A 27,292-nucleotide genomic window follows, 5' to 3' on the forward strand; every position below is an offset into this window, starting at 1 on the left:
ATATGTCCCTTTTAATTATGTGATGAATAATTATACTATTTGAAGTGACTTTTATCCAAAATTTTCTTCACTTAGATCCCTTTGATTTGAATCATAATCTTGGTGCTGGATTATCAAGAAAAAGTAAGTTATTTTGTTTGGAAATATATTAAATTCTGTTCTTCTTTTAATATGTCTAACCTTTTTTTCTTATTTCGTCTTCTTAGTGACAAATTTTATAATGAAGGCTTTTATCAATGGTAGAAGAGTGTTTGGTATCCCAGTAAAAGGATTCCCTAAAGAATATCCTTCAAAAATGGTAAGTGTCAGTTTTAGAAATAATGAAAATAACTATTAGTCGAAGCTTCTAAAAAACATATTTAAATTCATGTTGGTTGTAATAGTTGAATATTCTGAAAGCCTAATTTTTATATTCAAATTAAAGCTTAGAGTAGTAATTTATTCCCAAAGAAATTTTATTTTTGTGCCATTTTTTTATGATTAATGGAAGGGTAAACTGTAATTATTGCTTGTTCCCAGGAGTCAGAATTTTAGGGTGTGAATAAATGGTCACCATCATCTGAGTCTGTTGGTCATTAACTGTGTATCACCTTTTCCAGATTGGTGATTGGGCACAGTGCTATACCTCCAGCTCTTCCTTTCATATTCAGCTTAGCCAGATCCAATATGTAGTGACAGGGGAAATGATGCCTGAAGATGAGGAGAGATTTATTTAGGCACGTGAATGGACCAGTAAGGTTTCATTTCCCACATAGTCATGATAGAATTAAGCCTTATGATTGTTGCAATGTCACTTGTTCAAAGCAAATGATCTGTTTGTCTTTCATCTGAACTGTGAGCAACCAGCTAATTGAGATTTAGAACTATGACCTTTAGAAGGGTGCTGCACATTAATATTATATTCTACTAAATAATAACACTTGTGGTTAAAGGAAATAAAAATGTTCTCCTTATGCATTCTTAAAAAATTTGTTTTATTTTTTATTATGATCTTAACGCTGCATCTCCATATACAGTGTGAGCAGAAAGAGAATTGTACATAAAACTATGAATCTCTCCCATTACTACTTACTATTTTTTAGATGTTTGCAATATTTTTCTTTGACGTGGAAGCTCTGGATTTTGACTTTGATGTTCCTGGGACTTTTCTGGGGTTTCTTTTAGTAGGTAATCATTTCAAATCCAGACAGTCAGACACGCACACACACACACGCGCGCGCACACACACACACACACACACACACACACGCCAGCACAGATAATTGACCAAATTGCCTAAAGAGGTCCATGAGAACAAAACTTTTCATAATGTCTTAGTATTTTTATGTATATATGTGTATAGGTATGTATGTATAGCTATGTGACTCCAGACAAGTCACTTCTTTGTTTGCCTCAGTTCCCTCAACTATAAAATGGGAGTAACAGCACGTCCTCCCAGGGTTGTTGTAAGGATCAAATGAGATGATATATCTGTAAAGAAATTCACACAATGCCTGGCACATAGTAGGTGCTATATAAATGCTTATTCACTTCTCTTCCTCCCCACCCCAAACTGTCTTATATTTAAATACTTTATGTTTAGTTTATATTTATATTTATCACATTCATGTACATGTGTGTCTTCCTCAATATACTGTAAGGGAGAGTTAAGATTGTTTTCTTTGTATTTTCATCCCTAGTGCTTAGCACAGCACCTACAACAAAGTAGGTATTTAATGAACGCTTATTGCTACTGAAAATAGAAATCACTGCTGCTGGCTAATACTCAAGACCCTTGAGTTTCCAAATTGATCCTAATGCAGAATCTCACTAAGTTATATTCTTCTAGGAATATTTTTTTGATCCAGAAGTATTAACAGAAGGAGAATTGGCACCAAATGACAGATGTTGCAGAATTTGTGGTAAAATTGGACACTTTATGAAAGACTGTCCCATGCGGAGAAAGTAAGTTACTACTTTAAAAGGAGTGTTTTTGTTATTTGTATTTTGTTTTCCTTTTATCCGGTTTTATAAAAATGAGCTTAAGATGTCCAAGACGAGAAATTCAGGCTGTCAATTGTTATTGTTCAGTTATTTCCAACTCTTTATGACTCCATTTGAGGTTTGGCAAAGACACTGGAGTAGTTTGTCGTTTCCATCTCCAACTCATTTTACAGATGAGAAAACTGAGGTAAACACGGTTAAGTGACTTGCTCAAAGTTATGCAGCTAATAAGTGTCTAAGGCCAGATTTGAACTACGGTCTTCCTCACTCCAGGCTCAGCAACCTGTGCACTGCACCACCTATCTTCCCATCAATAGCCATATGAAAAAATGCTCCAAGTAACTAATAATTAGAGAAATGCAAATTGAGACAATTCCAGGGTTCTACCTCCCACTTATCAGATTAGTGAAGATGACCAAAAAAGGTAAAATGACAGTTTTTAGAGGGGCTTCTGGGAAATGGGCATATTAATGCATTATTGGTGTGCTGTGCTATGAATTGATCCACAGCAGTTCCATATGGAACTATTCCCAAAAAGTCACTGAACTGTTCATACTCTTTGACCCAGTGATACCATTACTAGGTCTATACTACAAAGAGATCAAAGAAAGATGAAAAGGACCCATATGTTCAAATAAAGATATACATATATAGCTAGCCACAACAAAAAGAGCTTACACACATACATTAGCTCAGATAATTGACCAAATTAGTTAAAAAGGTCCTTGAGAACAAAACTTTGCATGTCTTAGTATTGATATGTATATGTGTGTATGTGCATATATATACATGTATACATAAAAGCTCTTTTTGTAGTGACATGTATGTATTGACACACCTACGTACATATGTATGTGTGTATATACACATACTTTTTGAAGCATCAAAGAACTATAAGCTATGAAGATGCCCACCAATTGGAGTATGGGTGAACAAATTGGTGGTATATGAATATAATAGAATACTATTTCCCTGTAAGAAATTGTTAAAGGGATAATTTCAGATAAACCTGGAAAGTCTTCTGTGAACTGATGCGGAATGAAATAAGCAGAACCAGAAGAACAATTTATACAGTAAAGTACAATATTGTAAAGAAAAACAATCTTGAAAAACTTAGGAACTCTAATCAGTGTAGTTACCATTCACAGTTTCAGAGGACCAGTGGTGAAGTATGCTTCCCACCACCTGACAGGGAATGATTCAAGATATAAAAAGAGGATTATATTTTTAGAAATGGCCAGTTTAGGAATTTGTTTTGATTATTCATATTTTTACAAGATGTAGAGATGAGGGGAGAGGGGATGGAAATAAATGCTTGTTAATGGAAAAAAATATTTTGATAGGTATTCCCCCCCCCCAAAAAAAAGAGAACTAGGAAGAGCCCTAGTAGTATAAATTATGTTAACATTTAGGGGAAAGTAAGATATACTTAAAAGTTATATTCTTAGTTAAAACAACAGATAAATTATAAGTCCTTGAAAATATTCAGTCCTTTCTCATTTTTCAGGTGAAAGAAGTCCAGGCCACCTATTTTTACCCCCTTGCCTGCAGCTTTCCCCATCATAAGTCATAGCTCTATTAAGTATTATCAAGAGATAGAAAGAGAAAAAGGAAAAAAAAAAGAACTCAAATTTACCCCCATTCAGATCTTCATTACTTAACTTGTAATCACTTTTTCTATTATGTTACATTCTTTACATAGGAAGAGCAAGAGTTTGTTTTGTATGTTTCTTATTTGTAATCTGCATGGTATGTATTAATATTAACTGACATTTATTTAGAAATTTGAGATTTGCAAAAAAAAACCTTTTAAGTACATCCTCCTTTTTAATCCTATTCTAACAGTATGAGGTAACTATTGCCAGTGTTCTTGTTTCAGTTCTACAGCAGAGGAAACAGAGTAAAAGTGGTTCAGTAACTTATCCATGGTCACCAACTAGTAAATGTTGAAGGTGGGATTTGAACTCTCACCTACTGACTCCCAGGTACAGAGCTTTTTCCAAGAAGCCCTGCTGCCTTTGTCATACCCTATTACAAAGGGGGTGTGGAATTATTTGATCATTTATAGGAATATCCATTTTAAAGGTTAAACATAGCTGCATTTCTCAAACTTTTTGGTCTCAAGATGTTTTACACTCTTAAAAATTATTGAGGACCACAAGCAGCTTTTGTTTGTGTGGGTATAATTAATGTCTTAGTATTGTTATGAAAATAGGTTTTCATGGACTTTTTTTTAGCTCATTTGGTCAGTTATCTATGCTAAAATGTCAAAGCTTTTCTGTTGTTAACCTGGATTATCAAAAGTTAAATAATTCATACTTTTGGGGCAGCTAGGTGGCGCAGTGGATAGAGCACCAGCCCTGGATTCAGGAGGACCTGAGTTCAAATTCGGCCTCAGACATATAACATTTACTAGCTGTGTGACCCTGGGCAAGTCACTTAGCCCCACTGCCTAGCCAAAAACAAACAAAAAAAAATAATTCATACTTTTTATATTAACTAAAGCCAAAGTTTTTTGCTTCGTGCAAACTCTGCATTTATGGTCAACATATTTGGAGCAAGCACCTGGAATTTGGAGTGTTCTATTCTAAGATAAATAGTTCATTTATTCAACCTTTACTCAAATAGTTCTAACTGATTACATAGGGCAAAGAATAGTTTTGATTTTCTGCTAACATAATGGCCTCTTCCCATCTGTGGCTAAAGGTACTTTACAATTCAGATTGTTCAGGTCTGGCAAAGAATGTCAATGATTTAAGAAAGGGTGTCTCACAAAGAAGAGGTTCCTTACACAATCTCACTGGGTTCTATGAGTTTTGAATTCCAATGGCACCACCTTGGGTTTAGTGAATCAAGGAGTATTTGTAGCCAGACACAGAACTAATCTTTCTAACTGTTTGAGGTAACTTTGAGCTGTAAGAGACAGGAAGTTTTCTTTCAGGAACAGTTAAATTGTATTTGGTTTAAGTTGTAGTTTTGCAGACAGCTTTTTCTATGTAAATTTACCCTGTGCTTTTTTAAAAACTCTTTATATTTTAAGGGGGATAAAGAGTTTACCCTAGTAGCAAGGATACCAGAAGAGGCCATCAGCTTGTGTTTTCAGTTAAATGCTTTACTGTTTGGTTTCCAGTTTCCTCGCCTTGTGTGTAAAATTGACTATACTGGCTGCTAACATACAATGGAAAAAGCACTGAATGCCTCTGGAACCAGAGAACCAATGTTCATCTCTGATGCTTCCTATCGCATGTCTTTGCTGAAGTCCTGTATCTTCCATAAGCCTCAGTTTCCTCATCTTTAAAATGAGGAGGTTAGATTAGATCACTTCCTTCCAGCTTTAGATCATGATTCTTTGGTTTCTGAGCCATATTGAACCCAAATAACACAGTGGCCTCAAAGTTAAGTGGAAGATTTTGGTCTGTATTAGTTTACAGCACTATATAGTTGGCAACCTGTATTTCTGTGTTCAAACCAAGGAAAATAGCTTATTCTTTGCATTTTCTAATCATTGCATAGCCCAAATGATGTTAGTAGCATTTTGAAGTCATTTGGTAAGCAATATTAGCTATCTTAAACATAACCAAGAACCAGAAAACAAGTGGGGAGAAAAACCCTTATGAGCAGCCAAAAGAGATGTCACACAGTATGTGCATTAAGTAAGGCTCATGTATTTTACCTAAAGAGTAATCCCCAGGTTCTCATCACATCTTGTAATTACAGTCATAAAAATCATAGTTAGCTGGTTTCTCGGACCACAATAGATACAAATAAGCAAGTTAAAAGAAGTGTTCATGTCTTCCTATAAAAGATGTATAAAAAAACAAAAGTCAGGCATACAAAATCAGAAGCTAGAAAGGTTTTTTTGGTGTAAGGGTGAAGAAACTTACATACCTAAATTGAATATATACCTATCTGTCAGTTGCTATAAATCAGGAGTCATTCCTGAGATATCAAGAGAAAGTTATCTTCTGTTCACTATATTCTGTTTGAAAGTCAATATATACATGTATGTTGGTATAGTAGATTGAATACCAAACTCATAATCTGTCTTGGGTTTAAGTGTTCATTTTCATACATACTGACATTGTTGATGTGTCCCAGGCATTTCTTTTAGACTGTAAATTACAGGACAATTGCATTAGTATATGGGTTTCCCTCTCCAGGAGTAACCTACCCTGATCAAATTATGGATTCTCACTCCTCTTCCCCCCTCTCCCAACTCTATTTAAAAAGACAGGAAATTGTGTAATGTGTTTTCAAAAAATTTCCCTAAAAATGGTTTTAAAAAGTAACCTGGTCCATGAAAGGTTTCAAATAACTGGAATGTAAGTTCATGTTAGCTAAATTAATTCCCTGACTATAGTACCTCTTAGTCCCCTTAAGAACAAATTAAGTGCTATTTGACCACACTTATGCTAAATTCCTAGATTATGTAAGGATAGAGAAAAGTAGTATCTGATTAAATTTTGATTAGGTTGATTCTTGCCTGTTAGGTACTAAATAGAAGAATTTGTTAATTACTGGTCATCCCATTTGGATTGAGAACTGTATTTTCCCCTTTTTGACATAAATTTTGCCTTTCTTTACCCTATTTCTTCTGGCTAACCAAAATACAGAGATATTGAGGCCAATGACAGAGGAGCAGACTAAAGAAATCTGTCTTTCTCCCTTGAAACACATCAAAATGTCCCCCAGTAGCTGATCATTTGTGAACCCAATATGATTGTATGTTTTCTGTATAAATACCTGTAAGAAATGGCTTACTAAGAAGACCATGTGTCCTATACTTTTTTTATATGTTATATGTGGGCTGCTAGGTGATACGGTAGCTAGAGCAATGGACCTGGAGCCAGGACATCCTGAGTTCAAAACCAGCCTCAGACATTGACTGTGTGACCCTGAGCAAGTCATTTAATCTCTGGCTGCCTCAGTTTCCTCAGCTGTAAAATGGGGATAGTAATAGCATCTACCTCACAGAACATTAAGATCAAATCAGATATTTGTTGGGGTTTTGTTTTGTTTTGTTTTGTTGTTTGCTTTTTGGTGAGACAATTGGGGTTAAGTGACTTGCCCAGGGTCACACAGCTTATAAGTGTTTTGTGTCTGAGATCAGATTTGAACTCAGGTCCTCCTGACTCCAGGGCTGGTGATATATCCACTGCAAAACCTAGCTGCCCCTAAATAAGATAATATTTGTAAAGCATTTAGCACAGTATCTGGCCTATATTAGCTTTGGTAATTCACATAAACTGTTTGTAAGTAGCAGGCTTCCTTATTAGTTCTCTGGAATTATGGTTGGTCATTACATTGATCAGGGTTCTTAAAGTCTTTCAAGGTTGTTTTTCTTTTCAGTGTTGTAGTTATTATATAAATTGTTATTTATAAAGATGTTCTCCTAGATCTGTTCACACCACCTCATTCATGTTAATCTTCCCTAGCTTCTCTGAGTCCATTATTTCTCTAAAGAACTTGTGTATTTTTTAAATTAATGCCAGGATTTTTCATATTACAATTTATGCTGTTGTAATATTTTTATATAGAGTGAGGCGCCGGCATGATCATGAAGATATTAAAAACCAAAGATATCCTGAAAACAACGAAAAAAGAAACAAAGAAGACAAAGAAATTCAAAATAAGAACACAGAAAGAGAGATGTTGATAAAAGAGGGAAAGTTACAGTGTACACCTCAGAAAATCAAACAAGGAAAAGGGGTAGTACTGGAAGTGGGAAGAGACAAAATTTCCAGGCAATCGTTAGAAAAATGGAAGCGACAAGATGACAAAGACTTAAGAGAAAAACGTTGTTTTATTTGTGGAAGAGAAGGACATATTAAAAAAGATTGCCCACAGTATAAAGGAGCTACAGGTATGGTAATAACAACAACTTAATATTTGTAGGATACATTTTGGAAATGTCCATTTTAAGAATTCTTCAGTATTTTTATTTATTTGCTTAGTTGGACAAACATGTTTGTTCCAGAAATAAGAATTGATCCTTCTCCTTACAAAGGCTAACCCCTTATCCCATCCAGTCTCCTCTAGTGAAACGCCTCCACAATCATATCTCTCTCATTCTTTTATTCTTTGTTATCTACAAACATGCCCCTGCCCCCTCATCTTTAAAAAACTCTCGTTTGATCCTTACAGGTCTTGAAGCAACTATAGCTCTCTCATTCAAAGCTAAACTTCTAGACAGAGCCATCTTCTCTTTCTCTCTTTACTTATTTTTCAATCCAGTATAGCTTCTGATGATATCGCTCAGCTAAAACCATCCTCTCCAATGACTTCTTAATTGCCAAGTCTAAAGGCTTTTTCTCAATTCTCATCCTTCAGCAAGCATATATTAAGTGTCAAACACCATGTGCATGCTAAAATACAATAAAGACCAAAAACCTCTGCCCTTAGTGAGCTCACGTTCTAATGGGAGAGACATTCAAACAACTGAACAAAAAGGGGGGGGGGGGGGGTGATGTGAAAGGCTTCTTACAGAAGGTGAAATTTTAGCTGAGACTTCAAGGAAGCCAAAAGGAGATAAGGAAGAAGATAGTTGTAGACATGAGAGACAGCCAGTAGAAACAACAAAATCAGGAGATTAAATATCTTGTGGAAGGAACAGCAAGGAGGCCAGTGTCAGTAAATCATAGAGTACATGAGGGGAGTAAAGTGTAAGAAGACTGGAGAGTTAGTAAGGATCCAAAGATAAAGGATTTTCTGTTTGATCATAGAGGTAATAGGGAGCTACTGAAATTCATTGACTAGAGATATAACATAGACAAACCTGTGCTTTAGAAAAATCACTTCCTAAAAGTGACAGCTGAGTAGAGAATTGACTTTAATGGGGAGAGACTTGAGACAGGGATATTAACCTAAAGGTTAGGAGTGCTCCCTATTAACCACCCTGGCTTCCTGGATTTTATGACTGTGTTCTCTTGGTTCTCCTACCTGTCTCTGAGCTCTAATCCTGCATTTCCAGTTGCCTATTGGCTAATTTGAACTGAATGTCCCAGAAACATCCTAAACTCAACGTGTCTAAAACAAAACTTGTTATCTTTTCTATTGAGGACACTACCACTATTCTTTCAGTCACCCAGGTTGTAACCTTGGAATCATACTCAACTCCTCATCCTTCTTCACCCTTTATAGTTAATCATATGCCAGTCTCTCCACTCTCATGACCACCACTTTGACTATGGCTGTAGCTTCTTCATTTATCTCCTTTGCTCAAGTCTCTTTTCCTCTCTAGTTCATCTACCACACAACTGCCAAAGTAACATTCCTAAAGCATGGGTCTGACCAAGTGAGCGGCTCTTCCAGTGGTTCCCTAGTACTTCTAACACAAAATGCAAATTTCTGTGTTTGGCATTTAAAATGTTCTCTAACTTGGCCCCAGCCTACCTTTTCAGACTCACTGTTCAATACACCCCTTCATGCATTCTGTGATCTAACCAAACTGGACTCCCTGCTCCACTACCTAGCACAGACTGTCATCCATGCCTGGAATGCACTCCATCCTCTTCTCTGCCTTGTAAAGGCCTTAGTTTCCTTCAGAACTCAATTGCCGTTCCACTTTCTTTGTGAGGTCTTTCGTTTTTGTCTTTCCATCCCAGCACAAGGTATATAGTCGGCAATAAATATTTGTTGATTGAGTGAAGAAAGTAGAATAGTCATGGTTTAAAAAGTCAAATTAATCTTCTCTTATTATGACTATTGGATCTCTCCTAGTTTTTTGGAGCAGAAGTGTTAGTGTTTCATTCACTTACTGCTATTCATTCTTCAGGATCAATGACATTCTGTGTTTCAGAGCTATGCTGAATCATGAGATTATTTTTTGTATTAAAAAGATGAGCCTTTGTTACATGGAAAATCTTGAGTCATTAAAATCACTACAATTTTTCAATTATAATCCAAAACTCTCTTACTAATTAATTCTTTCTCCTTTTTGCTGTCCATTTTTAATGTCATTTTGATGCCATGGATAACAGGTTGCCTAGGCATTCCCTCATACCTAAAAATGTAATTTTGTTGACCAGCGTTGGTATTAGAGGGGCCTTACTTGGTTTACTCAGAACACATCCTCAGCAGTTTAAATAGCTGCCTAGAATCTACTTGGGGATGAGGAGGTGGAGGAGGGGGGCACACAGCAGAGAAGGGAAGGAGAGGCAGGCAGCAGCTGTTGTTGGTGATAGTTAAGTAGCCCAAATTCATTCCCATCTGGCATATTTGAAGTGAGTTTATCATCTCCAGTAAAGGCCCAAGTTTCTATATTTAATGTCATTCTTTTCAGTTTTACCAAAAGTGCCAAGGCATTTGGTAAACTTAGAAGGAGGAAACTAAGCCATCTCCCTTGAAAGTATTCTTTTTATTTCTGAATAACTCTGGATTGAAGTAGAAGGCACTTTGTTGCTGTCATAATTCTGCTTTTTTAGGGACTACAGAAAACATTGTTGGTACTGAAAATTTTCCTAAGCATTAACATAAAGCAATTACTATAAAAATAACCACTATAAAATAAATAAAAAATACTATAGTAACTACTAAATAAAAATAAAAGTAACTGTGATATCCATAGCTCTGTCATGACCATCTTGTTCACGGGATAAATTCTAGTCTGTTTTGTAAGACCAGAAGGAAAAGAATCACAATCAAAGTGAATGCTAGGGAAAGAAAAATAATGCAGTATTTCTTTTCCTTTTCTCCATTGTACCTTTCTGTACACTTGTAAGAGCCATTAGAAAAATGCCCTTTGTGGAAAAGCCCAAAAAGAAATAACGGAGGGTGGGTGTACACATACACACATATCCTATTTCTTGATGTAATTTTCATACAAATGAAAATAAGTTATTTTTACTTGTATGAAAATTTTGGCTTAAGTCTTCTCTAGGCATTTAGCACAGTGCCTAGCATATAGTAGAAGCTTAATAAGTGCTCCTGTACTTATAGGCTACATGAGCCACATAAATATGAAGTAGAACTAATCACTATTGCCCTCCTTTTTGATGTAACAAAACTGCTGTGGACCCCAGAGTTGTTTTAATTTGCATTCCTGTAATTATATAGAGCATTTTTACATATGGCCATTGATAGCTTGGATTTCTTGCTCTGAAAACTGCCCATTCATTTGATCATTTATCAACTGAGAACTGGTTTTTATTCTCATAAATTTGACTCAGTTGCTGAAAGATTTTTTTTCCAATTTCCTGCTTCTCTCTAATTTTATATGTAAGAAAGGAGATATAGTGTAAAATGTTTTGAAAAAAAATTGTACTGTGATAATTGTAAATATTATGTCATTTGATGTTATTGTTAGTTGTTACAGTTAAAGTTTGATGTTATATTAATGAAAATAGGACTCCCGGTATGAAGTAACTTATGCTAAGTGATCATAATGCCCATAGAAGCATTTAGACAAAACAGTATCAGTACTTTTCCATTGTTAATTCTGTGTCAGGCAGGTAAGACTTGCAGCTTTTCGATTGGGTGCACTCTTGACCTGCTGCAGGGGCCTTGAATCATTCTCCTTCTGCTGCCCCACATTGTTAAGAACCTCCCAGTTTTACTGGTGCGTCACCTAAGCCTGATTTTTTAAAATTTTCTTAATAATATTTTATTTTTTTCCATTACATGTAAAGACAAATTTTGACATTCATTTTTTTTTAAATGTTGAGTTCTGAATTTTCTCCCTCCCTCTGTCACCTCCCCCTCCCTAAGCTAAGTCTGATATTGATAAAGGACTCCCGAGAACTTTTCTACCACATTTTAGTCTGATTAGGAATGCACCCTCCTACATCTGGCACCAATCACATGTCCTCTACCAAGCCCATTCTTACTTAAGAGTATATAAACTTGCCCCTGAACCCCAACTTTGGGTGTGTATTCCTTCCCCCGAATGTGTCCCTCGCCCTCAGGCTGGGTGAATTTCCTGCAGGAGAGTATAAACCTCTGTTTGTTTATATTGTGTGCATATGCTTTGTTTTGCTAGCTTGCTGCATCACATCATAGTAGTAAAGCTCATGATTATGAGTACAAATTTTCTAGAAATTCTCAAATTCAGGTATATGCTTTAACTTGAGCCATTAGGCCAAATAAGTAAATTATGGCCAATGACAACTTTGGAAACGATATTACAGAGTTATCATATTACATTATTAAATGAGTGATATTACATATTAAGTGAGTGAGAAAAGAAGAAGAGGAAACTAGGATATACAACTTTTACTAGGAATTTGGCTGTCAGAGAGGAGAGCTATGGGAAAATAGCTTGAGAAAGGGAGTATTACTGTCAAGTAAAGAGTAAGAGGTTTTTTTTGTTTTCATTTTTTAATTTTATTTTTAAGTGATAATGGAGCCTGGAGCATGTTTGTAGGCAACAGGAAAGGATCCAATAAATAAGGAAGAAGATTAAAAATTTTAGGAGGCAGAAGTGGAAAGAGGGGTGGGTTTTTTTGGGGAGAAAGCATTTAGTAATTATAAAACACTTTTTAGGACAAACAGCTTTTACAATGGTAATATACATTTTAAACAGTCTTTTTAAAATAATAAAGAATATATCAGTAGAATGCACAGTTGGGAAACATTCCAAAGTCTGGTACTCTATGTCATACAGAAGAAATAATTGCTCACTTCATTGGTACAGTATGTTAAGTTTTACTTATTGAATTTTCTTGGAACTAGGTATACATGGAAATAATCAATTTCAATACATGTTCCTATTTTAACTACATTAGAAATGGAAAAGAGTATCTTTCATCCATTTGATGCTTTTCTACTCTAATCTTTCCCATCCTTATTATTAGCTAAGAGCATGCAAACTATGTAGAAGCCCAGATTAGAATATTCACTTTCAGGAACAAGATTATTATCTTATTGTTGTACATGCTACCTACACCGGTTCAGATCACAACCTTTCAGCATATTCTTATTCTGCATGTTTTTTTCATAAATCCTCTATCCAGTGTTCTTCTGATTTGTTTAGTGAAAGTTAGTGGAAAACATACATAGTCCATATGAATTGCTCAATTTTAAATTAAGCCAATTAATCATCATCTCTAATACTAAATTGCCACTTAAGCAATATAAGGGGGAGAGTAAGAATGGGAGATTCATTAAAAATTAGTTTTAAATCAAACAATAACAAAACTGAAAACTAATTATAATGATCAAGTCAGAGAAGAGTTGAAAAACACACCTCCCTTTCTTTCTTGCAGAAGTGAGGGATTATGGGCAATATTGCATATAGTGGTAGATATGGTTGGCTGATGATTGGTTTTGCTGACCCACTTTTTTTTTTTCTCTTTTAAGTCTTTGTTACCAGGTATGGCTTACTGAGTAAAGGGGGAGAAAGGATTTATTCAGAAACTAATGTGATGAAGTAACAAAAAATGCATCAATAAAATGTTTTAATTTTAAAGTAATTAATTAGCTTTTCAAAAAATTATATTCTCTTTACAAATATCACTTATGCACCCAAGGCAAAAGATAATTTTGCTTTGACAGAAAATTTTATGTATAATTTTTAACACAGAGACGCTGCTTTTTATTTAAAGTAGAATCATAAAATACTCTTTATTTTAAAGGTGTGTCTAAATCAGATGGTCTGTTTGGGTCTTCTTCCCCTGGTCCCTTGAAACAAACCGGCAAACTCAGTCAGGTAAGCATAGGTCAGAATTCCCAAGAAGCCGCTGTATCCCTCAGTACTTCATTTCATTTTATAGTTACTTATCAGGAGCTTTTCAGTGAAACAGGAACACACAGTTACATTCCTGTAGGTGTTTTTTGCCCTAAAGCTGATCGTAACCCCTTTATAACTGAGGAGTTGATCTAAAAATTACTGCCAGACAGGTTGGTCCCAACAGTAGCCAGCCTGTTCCTCTGGTAAGAGGGTTCATGCTAAAAACACTTTTCAATACAGTGTAGGGCATAGCAGTGCTTGTTCTCTATTGTCCTGGCCCTCAATAACCAAGCTTCCCTTCCATGCCATGATGAAGAATAAGAGGGTGACTTTAAAAGATGACATGATGCTTTAAGGCAACAATTCTCAAACATTTTGATCACAAGATCCTGTTATATGCCTTAAAAATATTGATGACCCCAAAGAGTATTTGATTATGTGGCCTATATCTATTAATATTTGCCATATTGAAATTAAAACTAATAAATCTTTCAAATATTTTTCAATTCATTTTAAAATAACAATAATAAATTCATTAAACATGTTAACATAATATTATTATGAAAAAATAACTGAATTTTCCAACACAAAAATAGTTTGTGAGAAGGGTAGCATTGCTTTACAGATTTTTACAGATTTCTTTAATGGCAGACTTAATAGGAGAACACTGGATTCTCATAGGTTTCTGCATTTAATCTAAATGCTATGTAACGCAACGTGTTGCAGTATATTGTTTTGCTTGAAGTAACATCTTAGTAGAATTTTGAAAATAGCTTTGATCTTGCAGACCCCCTAAAAGGATTCTACAGAACATACTTTAAAAATCACTGCTTTAATGTATTCTTTTATTTCACATACCTATGTTTTACCATCCAAGTAAAAATTATAGCTTATATTTCTTTATTTTCTCTGGCATTGTACAATGGCAGGTGGGAAGGGGAGGGTGGATTTTAAAGTTAATCGTTACCTGCGTAAAAGTTACAGAACTTTGACACTTAAATCATGTTTTTCAACCACTTTTTTATATAGTTTTAATGTTGGTTCTTTCAACGAGCTTTCATTGTGCATATGATCAATACACCTTGCTTGTTTTTTTAGGCAATTCATTTACACGAAGAAAAAAAGAAACAAAAAGCGAAAATATTTTTGAGTCCCCAATCAGGTATGTGGATTTTTGTAATTCATTTCATTTTAACATATACTGACATACACCATGATTTTTTTTTTCTTTGAGTGAACCTTCTGCTCTCCCATTTTTTCCTATTCTACTATTTCTCCACTTTTTTTTTCTGCTTCTGAAAGAACAGCTGTCATTGCCATCACACCATTATATACGCTTGCCAGTACAGATGTTCTAACCTAAAGGAACAATTAGTTGCTTGCTCTTTAGGTTTCTAAGTTAACACTTAGTTCCTTATTATCTTTCTACGAAATCTCTTGGAATGAGCTTCAGAAATGTTAGGCCCTGCAGGCCATGGGGGAAGCCAGCTGGGAGCTGGGACTGCTGCCATGAGAGTTCTTTGATGAGAATCAAAGGCATTTGAACCTTTATTCAAATATTAATGTTGAATTTAAATGCTCAGCCTGCTCTTGAAAAGAAATGAAGGAATTCTCACAGGATCAATTCCAATTAATTTGTCCTTTCTTTTTTTAGTAAGAGTGGATGAGACTCTCAAAGATTAAGAAAAATTACAAAGACTAGCAGCAGGCCAGAAATCAGGTGTTTATGTCATCTCTTCCGCTACTTTCATACAATGAAAGGGAAGAAAAAATTTTGCAAACGAATAGAGCATGTGGTTTCTGCCTTTTATAATACCTGATTTAAAATTTACAGCCTAGCTTTTGATCTTCTTAAATCTAAATGCATATTTTTAAAGAAATTCTTAAAATTTGTCAACTTTCTTGAAGCAGTGAGATTTTGGTATTTATATTACAAGTGAATAATGGATCCTTGAAAAGGTACTGAGCTTTGTACATGTCAATTTATCTGAAAACATCTGAGCATTTTAGTGGACTGCATGCTCAAAATGAATCAATAGTGTGAAATATTTGCCAAAAAACCTAATGCATTCTTAGGCTACATTACTAAGAGTCGCATGGTGTCCAAGAGTCAAGAAGTAATAATACTTCTGTGCCCTGCCCTAGTTAGACCACATTTGGCGACATTATGGAGTATTGTGTTCAGTTCTGTGCACCATGTTTTAGGAAGTTGGCAAGTGACCAAAAGAAAGCAACCAAGATGGGGAAGAGTCTCAGGTTTTTTCCTGATGAAGATCAGTCGAAGGAACTGGGAATATTAAGTTGAAGAAGAGAATACTTATGGTACACCTAATAAACATCTCCCATCTGTTTTGGTTTTTGTGTTTGTTTTGTTTTGTTTTTTGTTTAGGCAGTTGGGGTTAAGTGACTTGCCCAGGGTCACACAGCTAATAAGTGTCAAGTGTTTGGTCTGAGGCCGGATTTGAACTCAGGTTCTCCTGACTTCAGGGCTGGTGCTTTATCCACTGCGCCACCTAGCTGCCCCAACATCTCCCATCTGAAGGGCTTGCTTTGGAAAAGGCAGTGGATTTTTTTTACTTGACCCTAGAATGCAGAAGTAAGAGCATTGAATAGAAGTTTAAAAAGAGATAAATTTAGGTATAAAGTAAAAAATATCTTTATTAGAGCTATGCAGAAGTAGAAGGAACTGTCTTGGGAGGTACTAGGTTTCCTTTTGTTAGAGGTCTTCAGGCTAGATAACCATTTGATGGGGATATGTATGTAATAGAGGAATGATTCCTATTCAGATTTGGGTTTAAGTAGATGTACTCTGAGGTCCTTTCCTGCTCTGATATTCTGTTAAATTAAATCTCATTTTAACCTGTGTGTGGCTGCCTGATCAATGCCTGATCAAAAACAATATATTTGTTATTGGATTGAAAATGCAAAAAAGTTACTTCATAAATTATTTTACATATGTACCAATATAGAAACTTTCCAGCAAAGTTGAGTAATTAAAATTCCCATTGTCAAAGCTTTTTATATGTTTATCATAGGCCAAACTAATTATTAGCGAGTATTATATATGAAACATGATTTTTTTCATCATATACCAAGAGAAAAACTCTCCTAATTCTGTAACATTTAGATTGTAACAATTGTTATTTGGGGACTCAGGTCACTTTGGGGCAGAGGCATCCATTGTTAACCAGGTCTAGCTGCCAAATAGAAGCAGATTAGGTTGGATAAAAAGTAGAAGCATGATAATTTGTACAAGAAATCCAGGATGGTTTAAAAGGGAGAGCTTAAAATCAATATATACAACCTTTTTGATGCTGGTAGAGATAATATAAGAAGCTTTCCATGATAAATGCGGCATCCCCTCTGTACATCATTGTATTTTATACTTCATTGTGCCTACATGGGTTTGTAGGCCTAAAAATAGTTATCTTTTATATTTTGGAATTCCCTGTGTTTTTAGGTTTTAATCAGTAAAAACTGAAAGAGAAAAGAATTTTAATTACGTACTTAACAATTGAATACTAGCGTAAATGTCAAAAAATTTTTAATTGTTAAACATTGAGTAATACAAATAGAATTGTAAAATTTAAATTATTTATGTTTTAATTAAAATAATGTGATATAATAACTGACATTTCTATAACTTTAAAATTTGCAGAATGCTTTCTTCACAACAACTCTGTATAGTAGGCAGTGCAGGCCTTATTATCCATATTTTACTAAAAACGAAATTGAGTCTCTAAGAGCTCACATAAGTCACCCTGTTTTCACAGAGTGGTGAAGTATCTGCATCAGGATCCAAGACCCACTCTCTAGTCACTCTTTCCAATATACCCACATTCTCTCTGAAAGTAATGAAATGTTTATCCTCTGCCACTTTCCAAATCCAGCTTTGTATCACTTCTAGTCACTAACTTGAGGTTTTTGAAAATATGGTTGTAGTCTCTATGTGTGACATTCTTGTTCTTCTGATCTTATATTGTATTATTTCATAGAGGTCTTTCTATGTCCTTTTACATTTGTCATTTTTATGGCACAATAATATTCATGTACATTAATATTCTATAATTCACATAGCCATTCTGCAGTCATTGTTAAGAGTTTTTCACTTCATAGTGAAATAAAGAAGTTTTAGATATTTTTGTACAGCTCATGACTTATCATTTACTGTATATTGCCATGTTCTTATCCAAAGCACTTACACCAGTCTACCAACAGCAATGTAATAAAAGTACCTGTATTCCTGCCGCTCTGTCCATATTTTAATTTTGTTATTTTTTATACTTCGGTTTGATATATCTTTTTTTATTATTTTTAACAAGTGTTTTTAAAACTTTGGGTTACAAATTTTCTCCCTTCCTCCCTCCCCACCCACCCTCATTGAAAAGGCAAGCATCTCGATACAGGTTATACATGTGTAGTCATGCAAAACACTTCCATAGAAGTCCTGTTGTGAAAAACGAAGTATATTTCCCTTCATCCTATCCTACCCCCCATTTATTCTATTCTGTCTTTTGACCCTGTCCCTCCTCAGAAATGTTTGCTTTTGATTATCCCCTCCCTCAATCTGCCCTCCCCTCTGTTAATCCCTTGCTCTCTTGTCCCCTTCCCCCCCCTTATTTTCCTGTAGAGTTAGATAGATTTCCATACCCCATCGTTTATGTTATTCCCTCCTTAAGCCAAATCCTATCAGAATAAGATTTACTCATTCCCTCTTACCTTCCCCCATTTCCCCTCCACTGTAAAAGCCTTTCTTGTCTGTTTCATATGAGATATTTTACCTCATTTTACTTCTCCCAGTATAATCTTCTCCCAACCCTTAATTTTATTTTCCAGATATCACCCCTTCATCTTCAACTCACCCTGTGTCCTCTATCTATCTGTCTATCTATCTGTCTATACAAACATATAATTTTTTCCCTCCCATTACCCTAATACTGACAAAGGACTCATGAGTTACAAATATCATCTTTCCCTGCAGGAATGTAAACAGTTCAACCTTAATAAGTCTCTTATGATTTCTCTTTCCTGTTTACCTCTTCCATGTTTCACTTGAGTCTTGTATTTGAAGGTCAAATTTTCTATTCAGCTCTGGTCTTTTCCACAGGAATGCTTGAAAGTCCTCTATTTCATTGAATGACCATTTTTTACCCTTAAGGATTATACTCAGTTTTGCTGGGTAGGTGATTCTAGGTTGTAGTCCTAATTCTTTTGCCCTCCAAAATATCATACTCCATGCCCTCCGGATCCTTAATGTAGAAGCTGCTAAATCGTGTGTTATCCTAATTGTGTTTCCACAGTACTTGAATTGTTTCCTTCTGGCTGCTTCCAATATCTTCTCCTTGACCTGGGAATTCTGGAATTTGGCTACAACATTCCTAGGAGTTTTCCTTTGGGGATCTCAGGAGGTGATCGGTGGATTCTTTCAATTTCTATTTTGCCCTCTGGTTCTAAAATATCAGGGCAGTTTTCCTTGATAATTTCTTGAAAGATGATGTCTAGGCTCTTTTTTTGATCATGGCTTTCAGATAGTCCAATAATTTTAAGTTCTCTGTCCTGGATCTATTTTCCAGGTCAGTTGTTTTTCCAGTGAGATATTTCACATTCTCTTCCATTTTTTCATTCCTTTTGATTAGTGTTACAGTGCCTTGATTTCTCAAATTGTCCCTATCTTCCAGTTTCTCCATTCTAATTTTTAAGGAAGTATTTTCTTCAGTAAGCTTTTGGACTTCCTTTTCCATTTGGCTAAGTTTGCTTTTAAGGGCATTCTTCTCATTGGCTTTTTGGACCTCTTTTGCCATTTGGATTAGGCTATTTTTTAAGGTGTTGTTTTCTTCAGTATTTTTTTGGGTCTCCTTTAGCATCACTCTCATTTTTTCCTCTACTTCTCTTCCTTGCTTCTCAAAATCCTTTTTGAGCTCTTCCATGGCCTGAGACAAATTCATATTTTTCTTGGAGGCTTTGGATGTAGGGGCTTTGGCTTCGTTGTCTTCTTCTGGTTGTATGTTTTGATCTTCCTTGTCATCAAAGTAAGATAATATAGTCCGACTCTTTTTGCACTGCTTGTTCGTGATCCCAGCCAATTACTTGAGTTATAAACTCGTTGTTAAGGTAGGAGTCTGTTTCCAGTGTGGAGAATGTACTGTCCCAAGCTTCAGGGGTTTTGTGCAGCAGTGTTCAGAGATACTTCTAGGGACCTGTAAATTTTCAGTTCTTCCAAGGTAGTATGATCAAGGGCAAGGTGTTTCTCCTTTCCTGGCCTGTGCTCTGGTCTATGAGCACTCTTTTCTGTCTTGGAACTGTGAGGAGGGTTTCCTCTCCACAGCCACTACAAGCTGTACCACACCAGCGCTCCTCCTTGCCCCAGGACCGCCACCCAGAACTGTGACCCAGATCCAAGCACAAGCAAAGCAAGAGAATCCTGCACCAGCAGAGAGATCCCTGCAATCCCCCTCTGAGCAGCCACTCGATTCCCCCTCAGTCTGTGGGCCAGAAACTCAGGAGGCAGCTGCTGCCCCCGCTGAGCTCGGAGACTGGAGCTGAGACCACCAGCCTCTCTCTCTCTCCCCACTGACACAGACTTTTCCCACTGACCTTCCAGGTTGTCTTCGGTGCTGACCTTCCAAGTTGTCTTTGGCGTTCATGGGTTGAAAAGTCTGGAAACCACCACAGCTGCCCGTGATTCAGTCCTCTGAGGCCTGCTCCAGGGTCGCTGCGGCCTGTGCACCCACGCCAAACTGTGCTCCTCTTCCCGCCTGGCACGATATACCTTTCTGATCAACCATCCAGGCTGTCCTGGGCTGGAAATTTGTTTCGCTCTGTCTTTTTGTGGGTTCTGCTGCTTTAGAATTTGTTTATAGCCATTTTTTTATAGGTATTGGTATGCCTATACCTATATTTATAGGTATTTTTATAGGTATTTATAGGTATTTTAGAGGTTTGGGGGAGAGCTCAAGCAAGTCACTGTTTTTCTGGTTTGGTGTATCTTAAAAGTTGTTTAGATATTTTTTATCCCTCTGGTTGTGAAAGAAGCTCAACAAGTTTTTATGTGTTTTAACAATTTCACAGAATCTCGGCATTGGAAAGGACCTGAGATGTCCAAGCCATACCAGAACAGTCCCTTCCACAACAAACATACCTGGTGATCACAACTGTTGCCCACATTCTCATTCCCATCCTACAGCACAGAAACAAAAAACTTCACTCATACGTGTCCGTGGTCGACCTCTAATGCACACAAGTAATGAGTCTACAGCTTCACAGTCTTCTCATGTGTAACCATAGCAGAAATACATGAGCCTACACTCTTGCACACCCATAATCACAACCTACCCTCATGTAAAAATTATACTGCAGTCAGAAAATTAACAGTCAGAAACAGTAACAAGTTGTACTTTTATCTTCTTAAATTATCTCTTCATGTACTGATTCACAATTCCACCACCAGTGCATTAGTGTTCCTATTTTCCTGACATTAACTATTACTATCTTTTGATCATTTTGCCAGTGTGCAATGTGCAAGGTAAAATTTCAGGGTTGTTTTGATTTTCATTTCTTTATATTAATGATTTTAATCATTCTTTCATGTGATACTAGTAGTTTGAAATTCTTTTGCAAATTTTATTCATATCCTTTGACCTTATCTATAGGAAAATGGCTTTTGGTCATATACATATATGTGCACTAATTGTTTACATATACATATATATGAATGTTTGTGTATAGAGAGAAAGTATAACAAACCCTTATCCTAGAAATTTGATAAAATATTTTTTCCCATTGAGCCACTTTCCTTTTCTTAGGTGCATTAATTCTGTTTGTGCAGAAGCTTTTCATTTTCATGTGATCAAAGTTATCATTTTTATCTTTTGTGATTGCCTCTATTCCTTCTTTAGTTAAGACTACATCTCCTACCAATAGTTGTTGTGAAAGGTGTATGAAGTACTTCTCTTCTAATTTCTTCTGTAATGTGATCTTTTTAATATTAAGGTCATATCTCCATGTAATGTATTGTATAATATTTTTTAGAGTGTTGCTTCAAGCCTAATTTCTTCCAGATTGCATTCCAATTTTCCCAGCAGCTTTTATCAAATAGGGAGTGGTTTCCCAAATAATTTATGTTTTCCAATTTATGAAGTACTAGGTAATGGAATTCCATTGTTTCTGATTCTGCCTTGTTTAGTGTGCTCCATTGTTATACTTCTCTTTTTTTCTTTTTAACCAATACCAGATAGTTTTGAAGACTGGTACTTTATAATATAGCTGGAGGTCTGGATGTGCTGTTTTCCCTTCATACCTGCCTCTTTTCATCATTCCCCTTGATATCTTTAATTTTTCCAAATGGTTTCTATTGCTAGTTCATTGAGTTCTGATTGCTTTGATCTCAATTGTGTGTGATGCTTGCTTTTAGTTTGAGATAGATACTTTTTATGATATTAAAACAAGATGCTGTTATACTTTGAAGGGTTTTCAGCATAAGTGTATATTGTACATTTTCAAAGGATTTTCGTGTATCTATTGAGGTAATCATTTAGTTTGGGATTTTTTTTCTTTTTAATATAATTAATTTTATTGCTGACAGAATTTTACTTAAAAATTTTTAATTGATATTCATTAATGATTTTGGTCTATAGTTCTCCTGTGATTTATTCCTCCCTGGTTTACAATTAGGATTCTATTTATCTTTTAAAAGGAATTGGATAGGGTTTCTTTCTCAGTTTTTGAGAATATTTGTGTAGTATTGGTAATAATTCTTTAAAAGTTTAATAGAATTCTCCCGTGACTCCATCAGGACTGGGTGTGTTTTCCATTGATAGTTCCTTTACAGCTAGTTCTGTTTCTTTTTCTGAGATTTAAGATTCTATTTTGTCTTCTTTATGTATATTTTATAATTTAAAAGTATTTCTGTTTTCTTTTGTGTTCTCAGTTTTTTTTTTTTGTTTGTTTAGGCAATTGAGGTTAAGTAACTTGCCCAGGGTCACACAGCTAGTGTCAAGTGTTTGGTCTGAGGCCGGATTTGAACTCAGGTCCCCCTGACTCAGGGCCAGTGCTCTATCCACTGTGCCACCTAGCTGTCCCCTGTGTGCTCAGTTTTGCTAGCATATTGCTATACGTAGTAGGTTCTAATAATTCTTTTTTTTTCTTCTAGTTCTGTTGTAATTTCTCTTTGTTCATTCGTTATTCTGTTGTTTAGATTTTTCTGCCTTCTTTTTAGTCAGTTTATCAATTTTGTTAGCCTTTACAAAGAACCAGCTTTCAGTTTTATTTTATCATTTCTATAGCTCTTTTGATTTCCATTTTATCAGTCTCTCCTCTAGTTCTAATAGCTTCTTTTGGGCTTATTTTAGGTTAATTTGTTGGCTTTCTCTTTTTTAGAATGCATATTCAGTTCATTAATCCTTTCCTTTTCTATTCTGTTAATATATTTTTGTAGGGATATGATTTTTTTCCTGAGGACTGCTTTAGCTGCATTCCAGAAATTTTGGTACGTTGTTTCTTCATTATCATTTTCTTTCACATAGCTGTTAATTGTTTTTATGATTTGTTCTTTGACCAACTCAATTAAGATTTCTTTATTAAGTTTCTATTCATATCTGGATCTTTTGTTCTAACTCCCCAAACAGATTACTATTTTTATTGACTTGTGGTTTGTAAAAGATGTATTTAATATTTCTGCCTTTTTACATTTATTTGACATGTCTCGGTGCCATAATACATGATCAGTTTTTTGTAAAAATTCCATGTGATGCTGAGAAATATATAAATCATTTAATCTGTCCCATTTAGAAGACGCTATAAATCTTTTAGCTCTAGTTTCTCCAGCATTTTTTTAGTTCTTTATTTTCCCTTTTGCTTGTCGTTCTATTAGATTTCTCCAAAACTGAGAGAGGGATATTAAAATGTCTTGCCACTGTAAGTTTAATGCTGATATTGGTTTATTGTCTTTTATTCCTTTAAGTAAAATAAAGTTTCCTTATTTGTCTCTTTTTATATTTTGAATGTTTGTTTTTGCTTTGTCTATAGTATGACTGCTACTCCTGCTTTTTTGGATGCATGTGATGCAAAGCAAATTTTTTTCTAGCCTCTCTTTTCCATTCTGTGTATGTCTTTGGTTTTTAGTTGTGTTTCTTGTAAGGAACAGATTGTGAGGGTTTTTTTTAATCCATTCGGTCAGTCTTTTTCATTATATTGGACTGTTCATCTTTTTACATTGAAAATTATGAGACTTAAGCTTATATTTTCCTCCATTTGTCTCTAACATGTTTTTTTTTTCCTTTTCAAAGTAGGCTTATTTACCCTTCTTCTGTAAAGACAGTATTTTGTTTCTTCAGTCATTTTAGCATAATCTGCTTTAAGGCAAACCTATTCCCAACAGCCCTCTTTTGCTCAACCTCAAACACACACACACACACACACACACACACTCTCTCTCTCTCTCTCTCTCTCTCTCTCTCTCTCTCTCTCTCTCTCCCTCTCTCCCCCTTTGGCCGTTTGTTACCCCTTTCTAGTTTTGGAGTTTTCCTTATTAGCTTCTTTTTCTTCCTTATATCTTATTATCAAATTCCCTGTTTTCTCCCTCTCAATTAAGTAGTTGAGTAACATCCTCTTCCCTCCCTCCTTTCCTTTAGCATGTTTTGATATTTAGTTTTTAAATTTCATTTTCTGCATCTTTTTCTAAAAAATTATTTATGTTTTTCTCTTAATTGTTTATCTTCATTTTCTGTCTATTCTAGACTTTTCTTAATTCGTGACCCTTTTACTTAGTTAATCCTTCTTTAATCTCTATTCTTCATGGAATTAATGTTTCTAGTGTATCTATTTTGGGTTCCTTCTTCTAGATAGTTTCTTGGTTATTGCTTTGTGGAGCTTGTTCCCCACACACTCTCTCTTTCTGCTGTATCTCACTTTTAGCATAATTCAGACAGGTGATAGGGAATTTAGAACTCTCCACCATGATAGAAATTTTCATATTTCCTGATTGTATAGTTCACTGCCACCCTTTCACCTCCCTGGGATCATTGTGTTTTTCCCATTTACTATGAAATATCCTTTCTGGGTTCATGCTCTGTCACTCTAGTGGGTGTCAATTGCCCCCAGGATGAGGAAGGCAACTAAGCACCAAATCCCTATAGTTAGAGCCAACATAAAGTCTCCATCTCCATTTCTAGAATATCTCTCTTCCCCCATAGGAATGTTCTTTAGTGGGCCTTCTCCTACCATTGAATCAATATTGCCCTCTTTTCCCTGTTTCAGTTTTTCTCTTTATCTCTTCACCTGTTCTCCTACTAGTTTTCTTCTTCCTCAGAGATTACAGAATATATATATGTTTTCTCTTAATTGTTAACTTTTGACTTGATTAGGGTACATAACATAATCCTCTTTCCTTTCTCCCCCTCTCCCCTTTTACATACTCTTCCTTTCTTCAATTTAGTCCCACAAAAATCTTTGATTCACCTGTAGGTCCATTGTTGCATATTTTAGTCCACTATGTTTCAGGTCTGTTTCTCCACCATCTCATTTTCTATATGACTTCTGTTTTCACCCGTTTCTCCTTGTATATTTTAGAAAGAAGCTTAATAATTATCTCTCTGTTATTCTTTTGTTCTTCTCATCCTTAGTTGTATTGTTTTCCTTTCTTGTATTTCTGTTGTCTAGGGTGTTTAAAAAGCAAGTAGTTTGGTCATGTGTGGTTTTCTTTGTAGGAATGTTCACCTTTTAAATTGATTAAATTAACGGCTCAGATTTGCAGGGTATGCCACCTTGGGTGGCTTCTTCAATGCCTTTGCTCTTTTGATCCCAGTATAGCATTCCATTCCCTCCTATGGTTTCTAGTGGGTTCAGAATAGTCTTATGCTAATAAAATTTCATTTCCTTTATATTTAAAGGTCTTTTTTATGGTCTCTTGCAGAATTTGCTTTTCTGTCAGTGGAACTGTTAAATCTAATCCTGTGTCTTGGAGTTTGTAGCATTGTTGTTGTTGTTGTTTTTCTGTGGACAGTCTGGATTATTTCCATTGGTACGTGGGGTTTTCTGTGTTCAGGAATTCTGGATAGATTTGTTTTATTATTTCTTGTATTGCCATGTTCAGGTTTTTGGACTTGTAGTGTTTTCTTCTGGGAAACCTGTAATTAATTAAAATTAATTTTATTACATTATTAAAAATAAATTGTTTCTATACATTTTATCTTTGAGATCAATATGCTTGCTTGCATAGAAATCATATATTCTTCTAATTTTTAATTTTTTTCAGTTCCAAATTCTCTCCTTCTGTTCCCTCCCCTACCTAGTAAGAAGGCAAGAAATACAATACTATGAAGTCAGATCATATAGTTTTTTAATGTTATTGTTTTTTGTTTCTCTTATTCCAGATTATCCTTCACTTCTGTGTGTTTGCATTCCCAATCAATTGTCTCCCTTTTGTTTCTTTGGTGACATTTGTCACTGTGGTTTCAAGTTTTTCTATACAGCTGCCTTCACAGTTCTTATTTTTCTTTTATACCACTTGGAAACGTCCTGCTGTGATTCCGTGCTCACTTAGGAATCCACAGAGGATTTGTCTTGCGCTATTTATTCATAGATGTTTACATTTGCTTAGCTGATTTGGAGGTCATATTACCTTCTGTCATATCTTTCCTGTTGGTTTATCTGCTTATGCTCAAATTTAAAGTTAAGATGGAAAAAGCATCTCATATTGCAAGATATTGTAAGAGATATCCTCAAGTCAATGAATGATATGCTTATAAAAATTTAATCAAGAATTATCATTAGCAAGAAAATCATTCCAGGAAATAAAAGAACCCTGCAGAATTCAAAATATATCTGGAGGAACTAAAGGTAGAATGTAATGGTGCTAAAAATAATGAGGAAATAATGGGATTGAGGAGGAGAGAGAGAGATGACCAATATGAAGAATATAGTAGGATCTGGAACACATCAAGGAGGATGAAGCACATCTTTAAATGAATTTCTATCTCCTCAGATCTTGGGTAATTTCAGTCTTTTTTTCTTCATAGTTCCTTATTGCTCACTTTCTGACTCTTTCCCCTTTTCTTGCAGTTTCCCTTGGGGCTAGACCTCAAAGCTATCTTAGCCTTCTCCCACATTGGGTAATTCCATTTTACTGACCTCACTGCCTGCCCCAAGTAACTTCTAGGGGGACAGAACTAAATGCCAGTCTACTTTTTCTCAACTTTAGGGGAGCACCATATATGCTACACGCACTGGTGTCCTGTCTCAATTCCCTTTCTTCTTCATTTCTGTAGCTGAATACTCTTATAGCTCAGAGCACTGCTGCCTTTTCATTTTCTGGAGACCCTGAGAAGGGCAGAGGTTGAGCTCTGTTGCAAGTCTGTGGGTCTGCTAACGTAGCCCTGCAAGGTCATGGTGGTTGCAAAGAAATAGGTACTGAGTGTGTGGGTATGGGTGGGTGGTAGGTTAAGTATTAGCCTTCTCTGCTGTTTGAATTATTAGTTGGAAAGAGAAAGAGTGCTGTAGTAGATATCTGGCTAATTTAAGTCCTCAGTCAGGGCTATAGCATGCTTCCAAGACATCTGTTTCCTAAATTCATTATGTACTTCCTGCAGTCTGGTCTAGTGCAGTGGTGTTAACCTCATTTAGAAATAGGGGCTTGCTATACATAAGAAT

The 27,292-nt window shown here is 35.5% G+C and overlaps 1 protein-coding gene across 9 annotated transcripts in view; it reads left to right on the forward strand.

Annotated features, from left to right (window-relative positions):
* The window catches only part of TUT7 (terminal uridylyl transferase 7), a 99,317-nt gene that overhangs the window by 57,321 nt on the left and 14,704 nt on the right, over positions 1-27,292 (forward strand). For 6 of the 9 annotated variants that reach the window (XM_027874932.1, XM_027874930.1, XM_027874933.1 and 3 more), the window contains 6 exons: positions 76-123; positions 207-298; positions 1,829-1,944; positions 7,521-7,846; positions 13,554-13,627; positions 14,747-14,810. In XM_027874932.1, the coding sequence (XP_027730733.1) occupies positions 76-123; positions 207-298; positions 1,829-1,944; positions 7,521-7,846; positions 13,554-13,627; positions 14,747-14,810 (720 nt within the window). Of the gene's footprint in view, positions 1-75; positions 124-206; positions 299-1,828; positions 1,945-7,520; positions 7,847-13,553; positions 13,628-14,746; positions 14,811-15,853; positions 16,060-20,249; positions 20,294-23,081; positions 23,133-27,292 lie in introns of those variants that run through there. The other 3 variants (XM_027874938.1, XM_027874937.1, XM_027874934.1) reach the window with 3 other exon arrangements.

The sequence above is a fragment of the Vombatus ursinus genome, unplaced genomic scaffold (assembly GCF_900497805.2).
Source record: "Vombatus ursinus unplaced genomic scaffold, bare-nosed wombat genome assembly UNPS02014807.1, whole genome shotgun sequence".
NCBI lineage: Eukaryota > Metazoa > Chordata > Mammalia > Diprotodontia > Vombatidae > Vombatus > Vombatus ursinus.